This window comes from Hibiscus syriacus, unplaced genomic scaffold (genome assembly GCF_006381635.1).
Source record: "Hibiscus syriacus cultivar Baekdansim isolate YM2019G1 unplaced genomic scaffold, ASM638163v2 tig00110085_pilon, whole genome shotgun sequence".
In the NCBI taxonomy this organism is placed as follows: domain Eukaryota; kingdom Viridiplantae; phylum Streptophyta; class Magnoliopsida; order Malvales; family Malvaceae; genus Hibiscus; species Hibiscus syriacus.
In genome coordinates this window covers 100,106-120,069 of record NW_024062590.1, presented here as the reverse complement: position 1 = coordinate 120,069, position 19,964 = coordinate 100,106, and the positions used below count along the sequence as shown (strand labels likewise).

The following is a 19,964-nucleotide window of genomic DNA, read 5'->3' as shown; positions in this document are numbered from 1 at the left end:
ATAGAATATCGAAATTCAGAATCACTATTGGAAGAGTTCAATAACTGACATAATCATCAGTTATTCAGAATGTGACTTGAGCTGATAAGGAAGAAATGAAGGTTCATGACATTTACATTCTATGTCAATTGATCGGATTATCGGACAACTCTTAGATGAATAGTTCCCAGAACTAATGCTTGTCGATTGGTCAATTCATTGTTCTTCCAGGGTATTTACTCTTTAATTCCACAAATTATTGTACATAGATCATTTTCGGAATCATCGCTGAATATATCTTCCAATGTCTTTATTTCATTTCCACGCTTCCACAATATCATGTAATTTTGACGTACATGATTAATTTGTTCATAACCCATTGTAATTGTACACTATGTAAACTCATCAGAGTTTCCAGACTTATCCAAATCACTTACTAAATCCTCATTCATTGAGGTTACCTAGTTCATTTGGTAGTCATGTATATTCCAGTTACTTCGGGATTTTCTAGAGTAATTCAAATGTTTTTGAATTTCAGATACATGTTGTACTTCCGTTCCATTCAATTTGGTCTTCGTGGTTGATTTGTCGAACAAACGTTCAATTCTTAGTACTGAATGCGATCTAGAGTTGAGCTGAGCTGAATACTTCCAAAATTTATCATCGAGCCAAACTTGAGAAGACGAACACGTATTCAAGTAATATCTATTCCATCCAGGTATTGTCATAGCTTTAGGGTTGATCTACTCACTTAAATTATGTTCCATTACTTTTAAAGGTAGTCCAACACCTATGCCTATTTGATTCTTTAATTAATCCAAGACATTTACTTAGTTTAGGTCATAAGGTTATTTTGGTAATTTTGCTGTTCAGTTTTATTCCATTCATTTCAGAGCTCGAGGATATCCAACCATTCCTGAGTTTGGTGATATTCTTGAGTCATTTCCATTACAGGGGTATTCTGGTCATTCTATCCGATGTATTTTAATCATTTCCTTCCATCCTGTCTTATTATTTAATACCAATTTATCATCTATTTTAGTCACTTCGAACAATTCTGATAAAAGAACACCCCGATAAATTGTTCTTCAGGTATTTACTCGTAACTCGGATATTTCCGGGTCAAGTGCCTTCTCAGATTTTTACCTACGGAATATCAAGAATTTTTCTGCACTAAGTCAGGATCTTAACAATCAAATTCGTACTTAATCAAGTTAAGTACAAATCTTTAAAGTACTTTCTCATTCAGGGTCAACTCGGACTATTTTACCTCTCAAGGGCATTTTCATAATTTCTTAACCAGATAATTTCAGTATTAACTCTTTAAGAAAATAACTATAATTCAAAGATCCTATGATTAATTTCTTTTCAGAACATTCTTAAATCTTGATGATTCCTTAACAAACTTCTAGTATCTTGCACAAACTTTATTGGGGTTAAAAACCGGTTATCCATAATTTCCAAGTAAAACTAACATTTCTTATGCACATCAATATTTTTATCAGATCAATATGTCTGTAAAAATCTCTTATTCAACTTCCATATTCAAATCTTGTCTTTTTATAACATAAGGGTATTTTGTAATTTTACCCTACTGAAATATTCTCATAATTTCTCATCAAAGTACCTTTAACATTTAACCTTTGATGAAATAAATTATAGTTACAGATCCAGGATCCAGGTTGATTTCTTTATCACTAAGCACATAACTTGTAATTTAATTCTAACAATCCCTCAATTTCTTATAAAAGTTATCTGAACCATAATCAATTACTGAACCTTTTTATCGTATTCAGATTGAATGTAAAAATTAATTAACTACACAAATGAGACTAACATTATCTTAATCATGCATTTACCAATATTCAAATGTTTCATAAAGCATAAAGAGGAAGTAAAGTATTACCTCGATTTTCGTGCCATACTGATCGACCATATAAATTACATTCGAACGCCTTTGATCTTTAATTCAACTTCCAATATTTCCTCGGATCCATATCAACATAAATTATATAAAAACGGAGTTTAATTACGATAAATGGATCGAATCGGGTGATTAATTAGTGAAAACCAACTTACCGGGTTCGAATTTGGCGAAACAGACATCAGATTCGAATTCAGGACGTCGAAAAACCTAAAATATGACTTTTCGAAAATTTTAACTTTTCGGTCAAAATCAAAGTCAACGGGTTTGACTGGCAATTTCGAGGCCTTTGGGTCCGAATTTCGAAAAACAGACTACGGAATTGGATTCAGAACGTCGAAAAACATCAGGATAGATATACTAGGTTAAAGTCAAAGGTCGTTTAACGCCGGTCAAAGTTCTAGTCAACAGTGGTCAACGCTGGTCAACAGTCAACAGTCGACCATTTTATACAAATATCACCCTAACAAAAATTAATTACAAAATTAGCCACCTTCTGTAAATATTTACGAAACTAACACCCGAATTTTACACAAATAGCACCCAAATAGAAATTAATTACAACCAGACGATGCCCACTCTCCGGGATGGCGCGTGCGTCGCGTGAACTGTAACACGGTATCGAAAAATTCTCGAAAGAATTCTTAAAAATTATTTTAATGCATTTTGAGACACTTACCAAGCTCGGTTCACAATTTTGAACGGCGGAGAGCTCGATTTCTAAACGCCGAAAACTTTGACGGTCTCACCCCTCTACGCGACGGCGACGACAGAGAAACGGAGGACACCAGTAGATGCGGAACGACGCAAGGAACACGATGGTGAGGGAGGTGTCGAAAACGGATGACCGGATCATCGTGAATCGATGAAAAACCAACTGAAATCGAGTTATTACTGACGATACTTCCGACAGAAATTAACGACGAACGGAAACGATTCACGACGAAAGGATTGAGGGATTTTGTTCTTCGGTCAACAACGAACACGATGGTGGTTTCAGTTCATTGATCGGAGGTATGACGAGGAGTAAATCGGAGTTGGAAGTGGGTTGACGAGGGGAGGAAAATGAAGTATTTTTTTCTACAGAATACACAAGAAATGTGGTTATAATTCAGCCCAAAAGAAAAATGGTCAAATCATTAGTTTAGGCACTGAATTTCCTGCACTTCTTAAAACGATCTGTCAACTTTGAAATTTTACAATTTAATCCATCGTTTCTTTTAAAATACCAATTAAATCTACCACTTTATAATTTCTTAAATTTAACCCCTAAATTGGGGTGTTACAAAAATAAGAAAAATTATGAAATATGTATGTTTGTTTATTGAAAATAGATTTCGAAAATAATTTTCAGAAAAGTTAACCAAACAACGAAAAATATTTTACTTGCAATATCTTAAGATTGAAAAATTTAATGAGTGTTGGCATAAGTGGTTGTGATTTAGGAATTTGAGTTTGTAAGGCCAAGTTTAAATCCTACCACTATAATTATTGGTGGGAAATATGTAATTTCCTATATAAATCATAATTGAGTCTTAGGTATATCCTGACTTAGTATTTAGAGAGTCACCCCTGATCTAAACTTTTATGTACCGATTTTTTTAAATGTGTAAGAGAGAATTATATTATTATCTCATATCAAAATAAATCAAAGATAAATTAAATATGATTTGATATAAGTTTAATTTTTTTATTTTATAAAATTTAATCCAATCAAAATCTATAGAATTCATATTTCACAATTGTTCCTAATAAAAAATAATCAATGTTTATTGAAATAATTATTAATCAAATAGTTAAAAGTCTTTGTACATATACTACTTTGTATTCACCTTAAATTTATAATAAAAATCTTAAAATTCACAAGACAACTTCTAATTTGTCTAATATTTAAACTTACAACGACCTAAATTATAATTAGACTAAAAATTTGAGAATACATATTTATCATTCTTTAGTTCGACCACTACTTGATCAAATATTTAATAAAATTTTATATTTTAAATATTTATTTTTACATAAACTAAAATAATATTAAACCAAAATTATACTGAATATACAAATTTTAACAAGGACGAGACCCGTTTAGCTCTAAGGGAGTTCCATCCATGGTCTCTGATCTTATCTATACATCAATTTATTCACGCAATTGAGGTTTTATAACAAAATATTTTATAATTTCGATCGATCTGATCTAATCAAACTACTATTTATTAATATAAAGTATATAAGTTTACGTAGGAAAATAAGAAATAAAATATAAAATAATTACATTGTAATTAGTAATAATATCAGGGTTAATTCAACAGATCAAACTGAAATAGAGATCGAAAAAATAAATAGATATAACTGAATATATCATAATGGTTATTAAATATTATTGTCTAAAATTACAAAAAGAACTTAATTTACCTTTTAACTAAAAATAAATGTAATCCTAATAAATTTAAATTTTTAAAAAATAGAAAATTTCGTTTTTTAGGGTAAAAAAAATCTTAACCTGACGGAAGCGGTCAAAAAGCACCAGACGGAAGCAAATATACAAACCACAAAAGCCCTATAAAGCGGCTACCCAACAGGTTTAATCCGATCCAAGAGTTTAATAAATATCATATAACTCCACGAAACTTTTGCCAATTATTCAATTGCATCCCTCCTCAGTCCTCTGACGTCCTTCCATTAGGTGATTTTCCCGAGCACATCTTCGCATGACGGCAAAAAAGGGAAAATTACGGATTAGCCCCCCTCATCTCCGGTCCCACCACCGCCACAGCAATGCCAATGACGCGTTCACAGATCACATGACAATTTATAATGGTTTAAGATTCATTATTATTATTATCCACTGGATCTAGGGTTTTCTCAAAATTATTCATCGTCACCAAAAAGCTAACCCTAAGAAAGCCATTGGATTTTTTTTCTGTAATTTTTGTTTTGGAAAATTTACAAAATCTGAAATCAACAAATCAATCGAACCGAAGAAGAAGAAAGCAGATCTGCTAGTTTTTCCTTCTTTTCTTTCAAAATTTCCCTTGAGATCGAACACCTCCCAAAAAGAGAGCACAGATCTATGTAAAAACGAATCTGGCCAAAACATGAGGAGAAACCCTAAATTTCTCCTTTGATTTTTGTTTTTACTGTTATTGAACTCGCAATCTGCAAGAAATCTGTTCAAATCTAAAGAGAACCGAATCGATCGAAACAACTGTAAAAACTTTTTGTTCGTTGATAAATTTGACGAGAAATTGAGGATCTGAAATCTGATGATGAGTATGTACAAATCGGTTGTGTACCAAGGAGAGGAAGTGTTGGGAGAGGTTGAGATTTATCCACAACAACATCTAAGGGAAGAAGATGGGGGGAAATTAACGGTGATGATGATGGAAGAAGAAATGAAGGAAATCAGGATAGGATATTTGACGCAAGGCAGTGAGAGATGTCCGCCACTTGCAGTGTTGCATACCATTACTAGTACTGGGATTTGCTTCAAAATGGAATCTTCAAAGGACAACAACTACTATTCTTCTTCCTCTCAGGACTTGCCTCCGCTTCATCTTTTGCACTCGGAATGTATCAGAGACAACAAGGTATAGCCCACCAATTGCCCATCAACTTGAAAAAAAAAGACAAAACAATTGAGCCAAAACGAACTGGAAAAACAAACAATAAGCTCAAAAAAGTTATTCTTAATTGCCCAGATGCTACTAACTATACTGGACTCTTTATTGGACAGACAATTTTTTTTCAGGACCTCCAATTTGAAATCTAGACGATTTTTTTTGCAGAGCACAAGATACTTGCTAAAAATGCATCAAACCTAGACAACTGGGAATTTTAACCAGTTCTAGCTCTTGATTTTTTGTGAGAACTGTATGAACTGAAAATGCATGAACTTCTGAACTCTGAGGTTTTTGTCAATTTTGCTGAAGATGCTGATGCCCTAATCCTTGGTGACTTGTTGAAACTTGTATATTTAGCCCAGACACTGGAAATATTAACTGGTTTTTGAGGAATCATGATATTCTAGATTATTAATTTCTTGACAATTTTAGAGTGAACCCATGAATTGCATGTACTATAAAAATGTGAACTGCAAGAATTTTCTCAACTTCATTTGAACTGCCCAGAAAACGTGTGCTGAGCTGTTTGAAGCCTTATCACTAAATTTACTAAGGTGGATACCTTACTATGGAAGAACTCTGAATACACCTTTACATATTTATAGCATTTGTCATGTCTTGTATTAGCCTGTTATTGTTAGCATAGTCTGGACTACTGGGATGAACTTGAATTGTTTCTTACAATTTCTGAGTGAAAACTTTTATGATGTTTATGTTCCTTTGTTTTGTTATCCGATGATGTTTCTCCTTTTCTAGTTGGAATTTTTTGAGAATTTATGGAGATGCTATTTGTGCTTTCAGACTGCAGTAATGCCTTTGGGAGATCGTGAGCTCCATTTGGTTGCGATATATTCTAGGAATAGCGATAGACCCTGTTTCTGGGCTTTCACTGTTGCAAGGGGACTCTATGATTCTTGTCTTGTCATGCTGAACCTTAGATGTCTTGGAATTGTATTTGATCTGGATGAAACTCTCGTTGTTGCAAATACAATGCGCTCATTTGAGGACCGAATAGAGGCTTTGCAACGAAAGATGAACACTGAGGTTGATTCACAACGTGCTGCAGGTATGATGGCAGAGATTAAGCGTTATCAAGATGATAAAGCAATATTAAAGCAGTATGCAGAGAATGACCAGGTTGTTGAAAATGGAAAGGTGATTAAGATTCAGTCTGAGGTTGTTCCCACCTTATCAGATAATCACCAGCCTATTGTTCGACCTCTTATTCGATTACAAGAGAAAAACATTATTCTGACACGCATCAACCCACAGGTATGGACTTTGCCGATCCACATAAAAATGTTCTGCATGTTCTGTATGATCTTTTCTTGTGTGTTCCGGTGAAATGCAGATTTGTTTCATCCTCTAAATGAGGAACTGTTTGGATTTTATCCAGCTAACCGTTTAGAGACTTATTTTCATGTTCACTCATGGTTTTGTCGAGTACATATTGAATTAATTGCATTTGTTTTTTCCCCATAGATTCGTGATACTAGTGTTCTTGTGAGGTTGAGACCTGCTTGGGAGGATCTGCGAAGCTACTTGACTGCAAGAGGGCGTAAACGATTTGAGGTTTATGTTTGTACAATGGCTGAAAGGGATTATGCTTTGGAAATGTGGAGGCTTCTTGATCCTGAGTCAAATTTGATCAATTCAAAAGAATTGTTGGATCGAATTGTGTGTGTCAAATCTGGTAAGCTGGTTATCGGTAAAGCTGCATATCTTGCAAATTTATTTACTTTCTGTCTAAAATGGTTCATTTCTAGGTTGTTTTGTACTAATAAATATTTATCATAATAGGTTTGAGGAAATCATTATTCAATGTCTTTCAAGATGGAATATGCCATCCAAAAATGGCGTTGGTTATTGATGATCGTTTAAAAGTTTGGGATGAGAAAGATCAATCTCGCGTGCATGTTGTTCCAGCATTCGCTCCTTATTTCGCTCCTCAAGCCGAAGTATGCATGATCAAAAACGGTTCTCTATTTATGGACATCTGATAACTGCATACTTGAACAATATAATCGTTAGTGTTCAACATCCTTTTTTTCAACATGCATTTATTGCAACTGTCTATCTTGTAGGCAAATAATACTATTCCAGTTTTATGCGTTGCAAGAAACGTCGCATGCAATGTTAGAGGTGGTTTTTTCAGGTAATAACTCTTGCACAGCATAACCTTGTCTACCTTATAACTCAAGTTTGAGCAATTTAATTGGTCTTATTTGTTTATGCCTTCCAAAATTTTCATTAAATAACCCTGGGAATTGATGACAGAGAATTTGACGAAGGCCTTCTTCAAAAAATTCCTGAAATTTCATATGAAGATGATATTAAAGATATTCCTTCACCTCCAGATGTGGGCAATTATTTGGTCTCTGAGGTTAGTCACGAGATCTTTTTTCTTTTCTTTATTTTTTCTATTTTTTCTTGTAATGTTTACGGGTTATATATGGTATTGGACTATCTAGTGTTGCTTTGTTTCCCTTTGTTCATTACTAAATTTGCCATGCCTCTCAGGATGATACTTCTGCTTCTACTGGAAACAAAGATCCACTTACATTTGATGGCATGGCCGATGCTGAGGTTGAAAAAAGACTAAAGGTAATTTGTTATTGTTTTCTCCAGCGTGTTTGGATTAGGTGAGAGTGCTGATTTTAAAATTATTATTACTTATGGAGGTGAATTTTTTATCCATGTGAATTGAATAGATAAAATATTTCCTTTTAATTTGCTTCTTTCATCCAGGAGGCAATTTCAACAGCATCAACAGTCTCTTCATCAACCCTTAACCTAGATCCAAGACTTGTTTCTTCTCTTCAGTTCACTATGCCTTCTTCTAGTTCAGTTCCATTGCCAGCAGCTCAGACATCAATGGTATCATTTCCAAACATGCAGTTTTCTCAGGCAGCACCCGTGATTACACCAGTGGCTCCAGTTGTAGCCCCAGAACCAAGCTTGCAAAACTCCCCGGCTAGGGAAGAAGGTGAGGTTCCAGAATCAGAATTGGATCCCGATACAAGGAGGAGACTTCTGATATTGCAACATGGGCAAGATACCAGAGATGCAACACCACCTGAACCTGCATTCCTCCCTGCAAGACCTGCAATGCAAGTTCCAATTTCACGTGCTCAATCCCGTGGGGGTTGGTTTTCTGCTGATGAGGAGATGAGCCCACGGCAACTGAACCGAGCAATTTCCAAAGATTTTCATTTAGATTCTGAGCTAATGCATATCGAGAAACATCGGTTCCCTCCCTTCTTCCCTAAGGCTGAGAATTCTGTTCCATCGGATAGACATCGCGAAAATCAAAGATTATCAAAAGAGGTAATTGGTTTTTTGTGATGGCCTGGCATAAAGCCAGGATTTTTATGCTAAAGTCGAAGGTTAAAGTTATCTCTTGTTGTTGAAACATAGTTATCTTTGAGCATAATTCATTTGCAGGCATTTCATAGAGATGATCGTTTGGGGTTAAACCATACATCGTCTAGTTATCATTCTTTCTCAGGTAAGCTGAAGCAATTAATTACCCATTGAACTGAATGTGAACTTTCTTATTGTTTATACTCAGGTTTTCATCTTACTTAAAACTCCAGACATAATTACGTTCTTTTTGATATATAATTTTTTATAGGTTTTTGAGAAGGATGATATGTTTTTATCTTCTTTCAGTTTGAATGATAATTGGTTGCTATGTGTAGAAATCAGAGTAATTCTCTGTATTTTCATATTATTTTCAATAGGACAAATTACACCTTTATATACAAATTATCTCTCTAAAGTAGGAAACACTTAAGAAAGGAAAGATATTAATCCTAAGATGTGATCCCTTAAAATAAGGGATTGTATAAATATATGTACAGAATCCCTTAACTAAAGGAATGATATCAAATCATATCTCTATAATTCCTACACTCCCCCTCAAGCTGGAGAATATACATTGTATAATCCCAGCTTGAATAGGAATTTATTGAAAACAGGCTTTGGCAAAGCCTTAGTAAGAATGTTTGCAACTTGTTCTTCTGAATGAATGTATGAAAGTGTGACTGTCTTTTTGTTAACTTGATCAGCTATAAAATGCCTATCAATCTCAACATGCTTTGTCCGATCATGTTGAACTGGGTTCTTGGCAATTTGAATAGCAGATTGATTATCACACAAGACTTCAAAGTGATCCTCTTGATTAGTGCCAAGTTCTTTCAATAGTTTAAGTAGCCAAATTCCTTTGCATATTCCCAATGCTAGTGCTTTGAATTCAACTTCATCACTACTTGAAACGACATATTGTTTCTTACTTCTCCAAGTTGTAAGGTTACCCCAAACAAATGTGCAGTAGCCACTAGTGGATCTCCTTTCAGTAAGGTCTCCGACCCAACTAGAGTCTGTAAAAAATTTAACAGTTGTCTTGTGTCTTCTTAAACATTAAGTCGTGTCCTAGAGTTTTCTTCAAGTACTTGAGAATTCTATTTGATGCTGCCATATGCTCTTCAGTAGGATTAGTCATGTGTTGACTTATCAAATTTACGGGAAATGCTATATCTGGCCTTGTCAAGGATAAATAAATTAGTTTCCCAACTAATCTTTGAAATTTCTCTTTGTCTACTAAGGACCCATCTTCTTTGCTAAATTTCAAGCTGGCCTCCATTGGTGTATCAATCGACTTACAACCAAGAAAACCAGTTTCTTTGAGTAAATCAAGTACATATTTTCTTTGGTTGATTACAAGTCCTTTTGACCTTGCCACCTCTATTCCTAGGAAATACCTTAGCTTTCCCAAGTCTTTGGTTTCGAATTCCTCATTTAACAACTTCTTCAAATTGCAATTCTCTTCTTCATCATAAGAATTATGTCGTCCACGTACACAATAAGGATAACTTTCTTATTTGTAGAAGTTACATTGATGAAAAGAGTATGATCGGCGAGGGACTGCTTGTAGACGTTTTTCATAATGACTTTAGTGAATCTCTCGAACCAAGCTCTGGGTGATTGTTTTAATCCATATAGAGACTTGTTGAGCGTGCACACCTTGTTACTTCCTTTAACAGACTTTAAGCCAGGTGGCAACTTCATATAGACTTCTTCTAGCTTGCCATTAAGAAAAGCGTTTTTTTACATCAAGTTGGTAATTTTCAATCGCAATTTACAGCCAAACTTAGGAGTACTCGAACAACATTCAGCTTCGCCACATGTGCAAAAGTTTCTGTGAAATCTATCCCATATGTTTGCGTAAAGCCTATGGCCACTAGTCTAGCTTTGTATCGTTGAATGCTACCATTGGAGTTATACTTTACAACAAAGATCCATTTACAGCCAACAGTCTTTTTTCCTTGAGGAAGGTCTGTAACGGTCCAAGTAGCATTTTTCTCTAGTACACAAATTTCCTCTTCAACAGCTCTTCTCCATTTTGCATCCTTTAGAGCTTCAGCTATAAATGCTTGTGGGAACCTGTTCTTTATCCAAGTTTGCTGTAAATTCTTGAAAAGACGGCATCAATGAATTATAACCAGCAAATTTTTCAATAGGATGCTTGGTGCACTGTCTAACCCCTTTTCTAATAGCAATAGGGAAGTCATCTAGAGTACGGGAAGTGGACTTACTGATTTCTTCTTCTATTTCGGCAGCTGGACCCAAATCCAATTCTCGGCAATCATCAGATTGCAAAACAACCTCAGGAATATGTTTTCTTTTCCTTTTATAGACACGAAGTTGTTTGATTGGTGATGTTTGTGGAAGATTTTGAATGGGAGTAGGTGTGTTTTCAGGAAGTGTGCTTAAAGTAGGTGTGGGTGAAGTAGTGATAGGTACTACAGATGAATCAATGGGAGTAGTTACAGGTGACAAATCTGTAGGTAAAGACAAAATTGGTGGCAATTATGAAGGTTAAGAATGAAGAGTAGGAGGAGATACCTGATGTGGCTGAAAATCCTTCTATGTCTCCCCTTGAATTTTAGCCTGAGTGAAATAGGGATCCTGCTCATAAAATGTTATATCCATAGTGGTAAAAAAACGTTTAGAATGAGGATGATAGCATTTATAACCCTTCTTAAGTGAAGAATACCCAAATAGTACACACTGTAATGATTTAGGATCTAACTTGGACTTATTAGGAGCAATGTTTTGGATAAAAACAGTACAACCAAATATTTTAAGTGGAAGAATAGAGGAGATAGGTTTAAAATGGGGAAAGTATTGCAAAAGTATAGATTGAGGTGTTTGAAATTGTAAAACCTTACTAGGCATTCGATTGATTAAATATCTGGCAGTTAATAAGGCTTCCCCCCACAAATATTTTGGAACATTAGTGATAAATAGAAGAGAACGAGTAACTTCAAGGAGGTGTCTATTTTTTCTTTCGGCAATGCCGTTTTGTTGTGGGGTGTCAACACAAGAACTAATCTGAACTATGCTATTTTCCCTGAAAAATGCACCCAAAGACTTAACAAAAAATTCACTGTCATTATCAGATTTAAAGAGATGAATTTTAGACCCAAATTGAGTGAGAACCATGTTATAAAATTGGGTAAAAATACCAGCAGTTTCAGATTTATCTTTTAGCAAATAATTCCAAGTTATCCTACTGTGATCATCAATGAAAGTGATAAACCACTTACAATTATCAGCATTCTTCACCCGAGAAGGGCCCCAAATATCACTGTGGATCAAAGCAAAAGGGTGAGAAAGCTTATATGTAGAAGGAGAATAAGTTGATTTTGTATGTTTGGCAAGAGAGCAAACTTTGCAAAAAAAAGAATTTGGCCTTTTATGAATGAATAGAGCAGGAAAAACTTTTGCAAGATAGTGGAAACTAGGATGGCCTAAACGATAGTGCCATAACATAACATTATCAATTTTTTCTAAAGCGGTGAAAGATTTCGAGATTTCGGTTTTAGTAGAGGCAGGAAGAATATAAAGACCATTTTGAAAGCTGGCTTTACCAATTATCTTTTTCGAGTTCAATGCCTGCAAAGTACAATCAATATCATTAAAAATTGCAGAGTAGTGCAAGTCAGTGGAAAGTTTACTAATGGAAACGAGATTGCAAGCCAAATTTGGTACGAAGAGGACATTTTTAAGTACAATCTGATCATTGAGAATAACAGTGCCATGTCCTTCTATTTTGCACAAAGAACCATATCAGCCGTTTTGATAGCTTTACCAAAGTTTGGAAAAAAATTGCAAAACAAATCCTTATTACCAGTCATATGATCCGTAGCACCAGAATCGAGGATCCAATTAGGGGTCAACTGGGAGGAGAAAAAAACTGTAGCATGAGGTTTACCTTCTGGTTCTTTCATGACCAGATTACCTTCTGATTGAGCAGTAGAACCAAAAAAATTTTCTGGATTCGAAGTGATCTCCGGAGTAGGAGAAGAAGTTGTGGACATCGTCTAGGTTGGAAAGAAACCGTAACCTAATCTGATACGATGTAGAAATCAGAGTAATTCTCTGTATTTTCATATTATTTTCAATAGCAAATTATCTCTCTAAAGTAGGAAACACTTAAGAAAGAAAAGATACTAATCCTAGGATGTGATCCCTTAAAATAAGGGATTGTATAATTATATGTACAGAATCCCTTAACTAAAGGAATGATATCAAATCATAACAAATCATATCTCTATAATTCCTACACTATGTCTATGCATTATATCTTTGTCTGATTTCCTATACTGTTCTACATTTCAAAGGTGTGGAGATGCCCGTTGGTCGGTCAACTTCTAGTCACAAGGATCTTGACTTCGAATCTGGACGAACTGTTCCAAGTGGAGAAACTCCAGTGGGAGTCTTACAAGATATTGCAATGAAGTGTGGAGCCAAGGTAATTTGGAAGTAATTTCTACCATGAGCCAGGTCGTAATGTTTATGTTATAAATATTGTATGGTTTCACCATATGCCAACTGCTTCTGAATTTTGTTTCTAAATCTTTTAGGTGGAATTTAGACCAGCTTTAGTTGCTAGCATGGACCTGCAATTCTCTATTGAGGTTTATATACACCGACTTAAATCAGTTTTTACTTTTTCATTCTATGAGCTTATGACCTTTTTGTTCACAAATTATCTCTTTTGAATATGTTATCGGGTTTGCTTTCATTTGGTATTTCAAAATTTGATATGGGGTCACTCTTTGGCTCATCCTCTTTCTTGCCTGCGGTAGGTTTGGTTTGCTGGGGAGAAAGTTGGTGAAGGAATTGGGAGAACAAGAAGAGAAGCTCAACGTCAGGCTGCAGAGGATTCCATAAAAGGCTTAGCTAGTAATATCTCTTCCTATATTTATTCTTATCTACAAGCATGTACTGAAGTCTGAATTTGATGGGTTGAGATCACCTCTATTGGCATTTTTGGCTAATAATAATAATAAACAATGCAAAAGAGCTAAACCTAAAAGCAATCTTACACCTTAATCTCTGCTTTGCTGAAATTCTATAATATAAATTGGATAAAAATAATAATCAATGCACAAGATCATTGATAATAATAATTATCAATGAACAAGACTACTACTACTACAGTGATTAGTATATTTTCCAGCAATAAGAGAACTGCATTTAACTTTTTTTGACCTTATATTATGCATTAGGTTAATTTTATATAAACATGTGGTAGTAATCTACAAATAAAATTGCTTGATGTTTCAGCTTTGCTTAGCTGAACAAAACATTTCTGCCTCAGAACTTGTCACTAGATTGTTTTCAAAGCTTGTGGTTATGTGTTTAGCTGGTTTTGTTTCTGTTGTTTTGAGATGCTTCTGTTTTGCTTTCCATATTCAGGCTCTCTTCTTCTAGTGTTCTTTGTATGATTCTGATTCTCTTATGATATACTTACAGATACATATTTGTCACGTACTAAGCCTGATAATGGGTCCGCACAAGGGGATTTAAGGTTGGCCAACACAACTGACAATGGCTTTCCTGGTAATTTGAATTTGTACGGGAACCAGCCATTGTCTAAAGATGAATCTATGTCATTTTCAATTGCACCGGAACCATCTAGGTTTCTTGATCCAAGGCTGGAAGGCTCCAGGAAATCTCTGGGTTCGGTCACCGCACTTAAAGAATTGGTAAGATCTCAGGATCTCGTTAGTCTTTTTAGTCTTCAAAATGTGCGACTGCTAGCATTAATATAGTCTTTAGGTTGGACTGATAATATGTGGTTTGTCTGCAGTGCATGATGGAGGGCCTTGGGCTAGCTTTCCAATCACAGCCACCATCTGCATCAAATACATTGCAGAAAGATGAAGTATATGCACAGGTTCACATTTCACTTTTCTTTTTAAGGTCTATCCAAGAATGGTTCTTTTTGCTGAATTCATTGGGGGATCTGTATTCAATAGTTTGTGTGTTCTGGTTTATGGTTTAGGTTGAAGTAGATGGGCAGGTTTTAGGAAAAGGTATCGGTTTCACGTGGGAAGAGGCTAAGATGCAGGTATACCTTTGGTCTATTGATTCACAAAATTTTATCGTTTGACTCGTTTTTTCCTTATGGTATAATTTTTCTTTCTGGCTGGGCACTTTTATCCCCGCCCTTAGGCTGCTGAAAAAGCCCTTGGAAGTCTAAGATCAGTGCTCGGCGGCCAATATACTCAGAAACGTCAGGGTTCTCCAAGGTATGTGATCTCATTTATTGGTGAAAAGCCATTGTTGCTTCGTTTACGTTTTCTTATTTGATGTATCATCGTTTATATTGGACAAGGTCATTGCAAGACATGCAAAGCAAACGCTTAAAGCCGGATTTTTCGCGAGGTCTACAGAGGATGCCTTCTTCTGGTAGATATCACAAGAATGCTCCTCCGGTTCCTTGAAGAAAACCCTTTTGGTAGATTTTTCTCATTTTATAGTGTAGCAGTTGTTGTGACATCTGTACAGTACGTAATATGGACAACGGGTGAAGGCCATTGAGACCTGCCAACCCAAGTTAACTGTTTAACTTCGAGTGTTTCTTGTATGACGTCTGAACCCCAACAGATGAGATTTCATGACATGAATCATCCGGAAGCAACCGAGGATTCTCATTGACTGTGTTATTCCTTCCCGGGGATGAACGCTCATTTGGTTCCGACAAGGTGGCAAAGAGAGTGCCAAATTCATGTGAGACATGGTCCAATTATAGCCAGTAACTTTATTTCTGAACCATAGAGTCTAGGACCCCCTACTAACTGGTTTGCTTGCCATATATATCTGTCAGTACGTGTGAAAATTACTCTTGCAAACCTGTGTCTGAAATTGGTGAAATTCGCTTAGTTCACTGACTTTTTGTACTACAATTTTGATTATACGAGTTTGGATCTCATTTAGTCTCGGCTGTTTCGTCTAGTGATTCTGGCTTGCATTTTTATTTTTATTTTAAATAAAAAAATCTAAATAACGGTAGGATCCGCTATAAAACTTTTTATGGAAAAATAAATTGTTTCTAATTAAATGTAAATAGTGAAAGGTTTTTTAATTTTAATTTTTTTAATCTAAAAACATTTGAAATTTTTACCACTTTAAATTAAACGATAACATATTTAGGGTACGATATAATTGGAAAAATAGTACCAATAATCACTGTGGGTATATTTTTAAATGATTTTCACTTTAAATAAAAATCGTGATGGTGATAAGTGGGTACCAGCTTAGCTATAACTTAAAAATTATGCATGAAGTGAACTTATTCCTCAAAAGACAAGGCCACCAAAGATATCGAAGACTGCGTCGTTTAGCTGTCTTTCAAATGGAAGGAAGGATCAACAAGTAATTTCATTTGATTTCTTTTGGCAGACCTTTTCAACTTCCTAATTTTATCACTTTAGCAATTTTACCCTTTAAAAATAGTAACGATACTATTAAGATATCATCAGCTTATTTGTCCTCTCTTATCAACTCAACACAAAATTGAAAAGAAAATAATTATTTCATTCTTATTGAAGGTTAAATTATTTTTTGACAATTTTTTATTTTTTAAAATTTAATGGTATAGTGAAAGCAAACAGTAAAATAACTAATTCCGACATTTCAATAAGAAAAAAATAACTCATTTTAATAATTTGTCACTTTGAGTCAATTGTTTCCTTTTTAAAATAAAAAAAATGTAAGGGTTATAATAATTAAACTGATAAAGTTGAGAGGTCAAAATAGTTATTATGTCTTTAATTTCTTGCCAAAATCAAGTCCCGTCCGGTTCCGTCGGCCGTCAACGTTTAGTATAAAAGATCAAAAATAAAGAAAAAAATTATTGATAAGAAGAAACAAAACTCTCTCTCTTTCTCTCTCTGTGTTGTAAGCTAAAAATTCCCCATTTCGATTCGTTTTATCTTTCTTTACCGAGAAAAATGGCTTCCTTTGATGCGTACGGAATGGAAGGAGAAGAGGTTCATGCAGCAGCAGCTCCAAATAACCATCCTTTCGAAGTAGACGACGAGAGCTACTCCAATTACGGCTCTTACTCCAACTTTACCGACAACCAGCAGTTTCCAGCGGACGGTGGTGACGTGGCGGTGGATCAATTGGCTTCTTCACCCGAGATCTTTGACTTCGGATCCTCCGATCCGTCCCCTGCTTACTCGCAATCTCCTTTCGGTGATACGATTCATGTGGAAAATGGAAACGTAAACGGAATGAACGGATTCGTTAGTGGAAACGATGACGTTTTTGCTTCTGATGGACCGGTGCTTCCTCCTCCTACTGAGATGGCTCCCGAGGAAGGATTCCTTCTTCGTGAATGGCGTCGGTTAGTAGTTGAAATTTATTTACTTTTTATAATTAAATCGTTTGATTTGTTGACATTTTGTGTGGATTTGATTTGATCGGTTCTTTTAGTTTAGCAAACTATCTCAGCTTAGATCTGCATTTATTTTGAGTCGTATACGAATTGTTGTTGCATTGGTTGAACTAGGATTAACTTCAATTCAAATTCGTTATTGATCATTTCGTGTTCTTAAATAGGTACTTTTAGCTTAGCAATCCTTCTCAGCTTAGATCTGCAATGCTGTTGAATCAGCTGCAAATTGATGTTGCATTGATTGAACTAAGTTTAACTTCAATTCAAATTTGTTAATGGTCATTTCGTGTTTCTAGATCTGCCGTGGTTTTAAACATTGAGTCAATTAGCCAGTTTTTGCCGTTTCATATATGTTCCTTATGAGGTTCAAATTTGTTCTTGTTAGATTTGTTTTTGTATTGGTCTATTGTTCGGTTCATTATAATCCATAAGAGTTTATTAGCTGTGATGCTCAAATTAGGGAACTTTTTGAATGTGATCGCTACTTATATGATCTTATTAGCCAGTAGATCGAGCAGATTCAGATCCACGTTGATTTTCCAATAAGATGTTTGAATATTTTTCTGAATAAAGTAAGATCCAATCACCGTTGCCTGCACATTAATATTGTTTACAGATAATTGCATTATTGTACTGTCACAGTAAACTCAATGATATGAAAATATATTTCACAGCTCTAAGGTTGTTGTTTTTCTGTAGTTCCCACGTGATCTCTTGTAGGTTGAAAAACATGTTTTCTTCCAGGCTATGATGGATAGAATAGGGTAGTTCTATATTTCACAATGATAATAAAGAGGATGAACAGTCAATAATTACCTTGTTTATTGTAGATCCTGAGAATATTCTCATATCTATGAAAGCATATAATGTTTTAAATGCTTTTCTTTGAACCTCTTATGACTTTTATTCCTGTGACATTCCACATTTTGAACTCAACATTTGCAGTTATGGTTTCCAGAATCGTGAAAATGTCCCAAGTGCTTTATATTGTATTCATTTATGGCGGAGTTGTTTCTTAGCTTGCTGTGGCATGATAGTTTCATGACATTTATGAACATTTCACTTTTGCAATTTTTGGTTGAGTTTTTCCTCGGAAGACCTTTGAATTAATGTGTCCTTTATCCTATATCAGAGATGATCTCGATTTGCTTCTTAGGGTGTGTTTTACTATATTTGTTGGTTTTCCTGAAATACGTTTCTAATCACTATAGTATTACTTCTAGATAGACTATTTTTATTTTGTATTTTATACTAGTTGAACTATAGATTCACAGATCAAGTTACTGTTGGTCCAGAAAAGCGTTTGTAATCCAGTCTGGTCCGACCTAGCTGAATTTACTATTCATGTAATGAAAATATAAAAGGTTCTAATTGTTATTAAATAATGAAACGGGCTCTTAGGCCTGGCCTTGTTGCGGCAAAGAAAAGTTACCAAATCCAGCCTAACACATTAATACCTCTAATAACTTGTTTATGGGAAAACTTTTCTGTTCTCCTTCTTCGTATAAATACCATTACCTCTTAGTAGCCAAAGGTTTTAATTGTTGATCGTAATTTCGTTTTTGCAGTCAAAATGCCCTTGTGCTTGAAGAGAAGGAGAAGAAGGAAAAGGAGTTGCGGAACCAGATTATCGAAGAAGCTGAGGAGTATAAGCGAGCATTCTATGAGAAGCGGGAGAAAACCATTGAGACCAACAAGACTAATAACAGAGAAAGAGAGAAGGTAATATATTGAACAAAATGTCATTTCATGCCGTTGGATAATGCCAGCTTTATCTCATCACTGGATTTTCTTCTGGGCTTGGAGCAGCTGTATGTGGCTAACCAAGATAAGTTCCATAAGATTGCGGATAAACAGTACTGGACCGCGATAGCAGAACTCATTCCTCGTGAGGTCCCTAATATCGAGAAAAGAGGAAAGAAGGACGCAGACAAGAAGCCATCAGTTACTGTCATTCAGGGACCGAAGCCCGGAAAGCCAACCGATCTTTCGAGATTGCGGAACATTCTTGTGAAGCTGAAGCATTCCCCCCCACCTCACATGATTCCGCCCCCACCCGCACCAGAGAAGGATGCTAAAGTTGGAAAAGATGCGAAAAACGCAAACAGTACTTCATCAAACAGGGCAGCATCTGCAGAAAAAGGAGCAACTGTTTCATCTACAAAAGACGCCACCACTGCGACCATTGCAAGTAGTTCCTTTCCCGAACAAGATGCTACTGCTGCTCCCGCCGCAGCCAAGGATGCTACTGCTGCTACCGCCGCTGCCAAGGATGCTACTGCTGCTACCGCCGCTGCCAAGGACGAAACTGTCGCGGAACCAGAGGCAACATCTACAGCTTAATTGCTTGCGGGGCACATTTACCATGGTTGTTTTCCTGCCCCCGTTGTTTTTTGTTTTCCTCGAGGATTGATCTCTTACTGTAGTTCATATTACCATTTGATATTTTGCTTGAAAAGATTACGTACCATTAATCAAACTCAACCCTTTTCTTAAGTAGTTCGTTTTGGACATTTAATGAGATTGGATTTCCTTACTAATTTGACTCTGAACTTATTATGTTGCTAGCGCAATGTCACAATTGTTTACTTTTTTAAGTGTCGCAAAATACAAAGATTAGCAATAATCTTTAACCAAACCTCAAACCGAATTAAATCAAAAAATGTACATAGTTCACTCGAGT

General features: G+C 35.4%; 2 protein-coding genes and 1 pseudogene across 3 annotated transcripts; all 3 read left to right on the top strand.

Annotated features, from left to right (window-relative positions):
* Positions 1 to 4,698: 4,698 nt before the first annotated feature.
* LOC120214671 (RNA polymerase II C-terminal domain phosphatase-like 1) lies at positions 4,699 to 15,809 on the top strand. Its single transcript, XM_039212506.1, has 17 exons — positions 4,699 to 5,490; positions 6,325 to 6,795; positions 7,006 to 7,216; positions 7,324 to 7,481; positions 7,608 to 7,678; positions 7,801 to 7,906; positions 8,044 to 8,127; positions 8,272 to 8,850; positions 8,968 to 9,031; positions 13,212 to 13,342; positions 13,455 to 13,508; positions 13,680 to 13,776; positions 14,350 to 14,582; positions 14,687 to 14,773; positions 14,882 to 14,947; positions 15,052 to 15,128; positions 15,215 to 15,809. Exons 1-17 carry the CDS (start codon positions 5,167 to 5,169, stop codon positions 15,321 to 15,323), a joined length of 2,922 nt encoding a protein of 973 aa, XP_039068437.1. The 5' UTR covers positions 4,699 to 5,166; the 3' UTR covers positions 15,324 to 15,809.
* Positions 5,576 to 19,868, top strand: LOC120214672 (clathrin light chain 1-like). 2 transcript variants are annotated; one of them, XM_039212508.1, is made up of 5 exons: positions 5,576 to 5,582; positions 12,775 to 12,786; positions 16,796 to 17,230; positions 18,850 to 19,003; positions 19,091 to 19,868. In XM_039212508.1, the coding sequence occupies exons 3-5, from the start codon at positions 16,833 to 16,835 to the stop codon at positions 19,622 to 19,624; spliced, it is 1,086 nt and encodes a 361-aa protein (XP_039068439.1). In that variant the 5' UTR covers positions 5,576 to 5,582; positions 12,775 to 12,786; positions 16,796 to 16,832; the 3' UTR covers positions 19,625 to 19,868. The 2 variants fall into 2 exon arrangements, with proteins under 2 accessions (XP_039068439.1, XP_039068438.1); XM_039212507.1 differs by lacking the exons at positions 5,576 to 5,582; positions 12,775 to 12,786 and having other exon boundaries at positions 16,732 to 17,230.
* LOC120214674 overlaps positions 14,311 to 19,964 on the top strand; it is a 34,106-nt pseudogene continuing 28,452 nt past the window's right edge.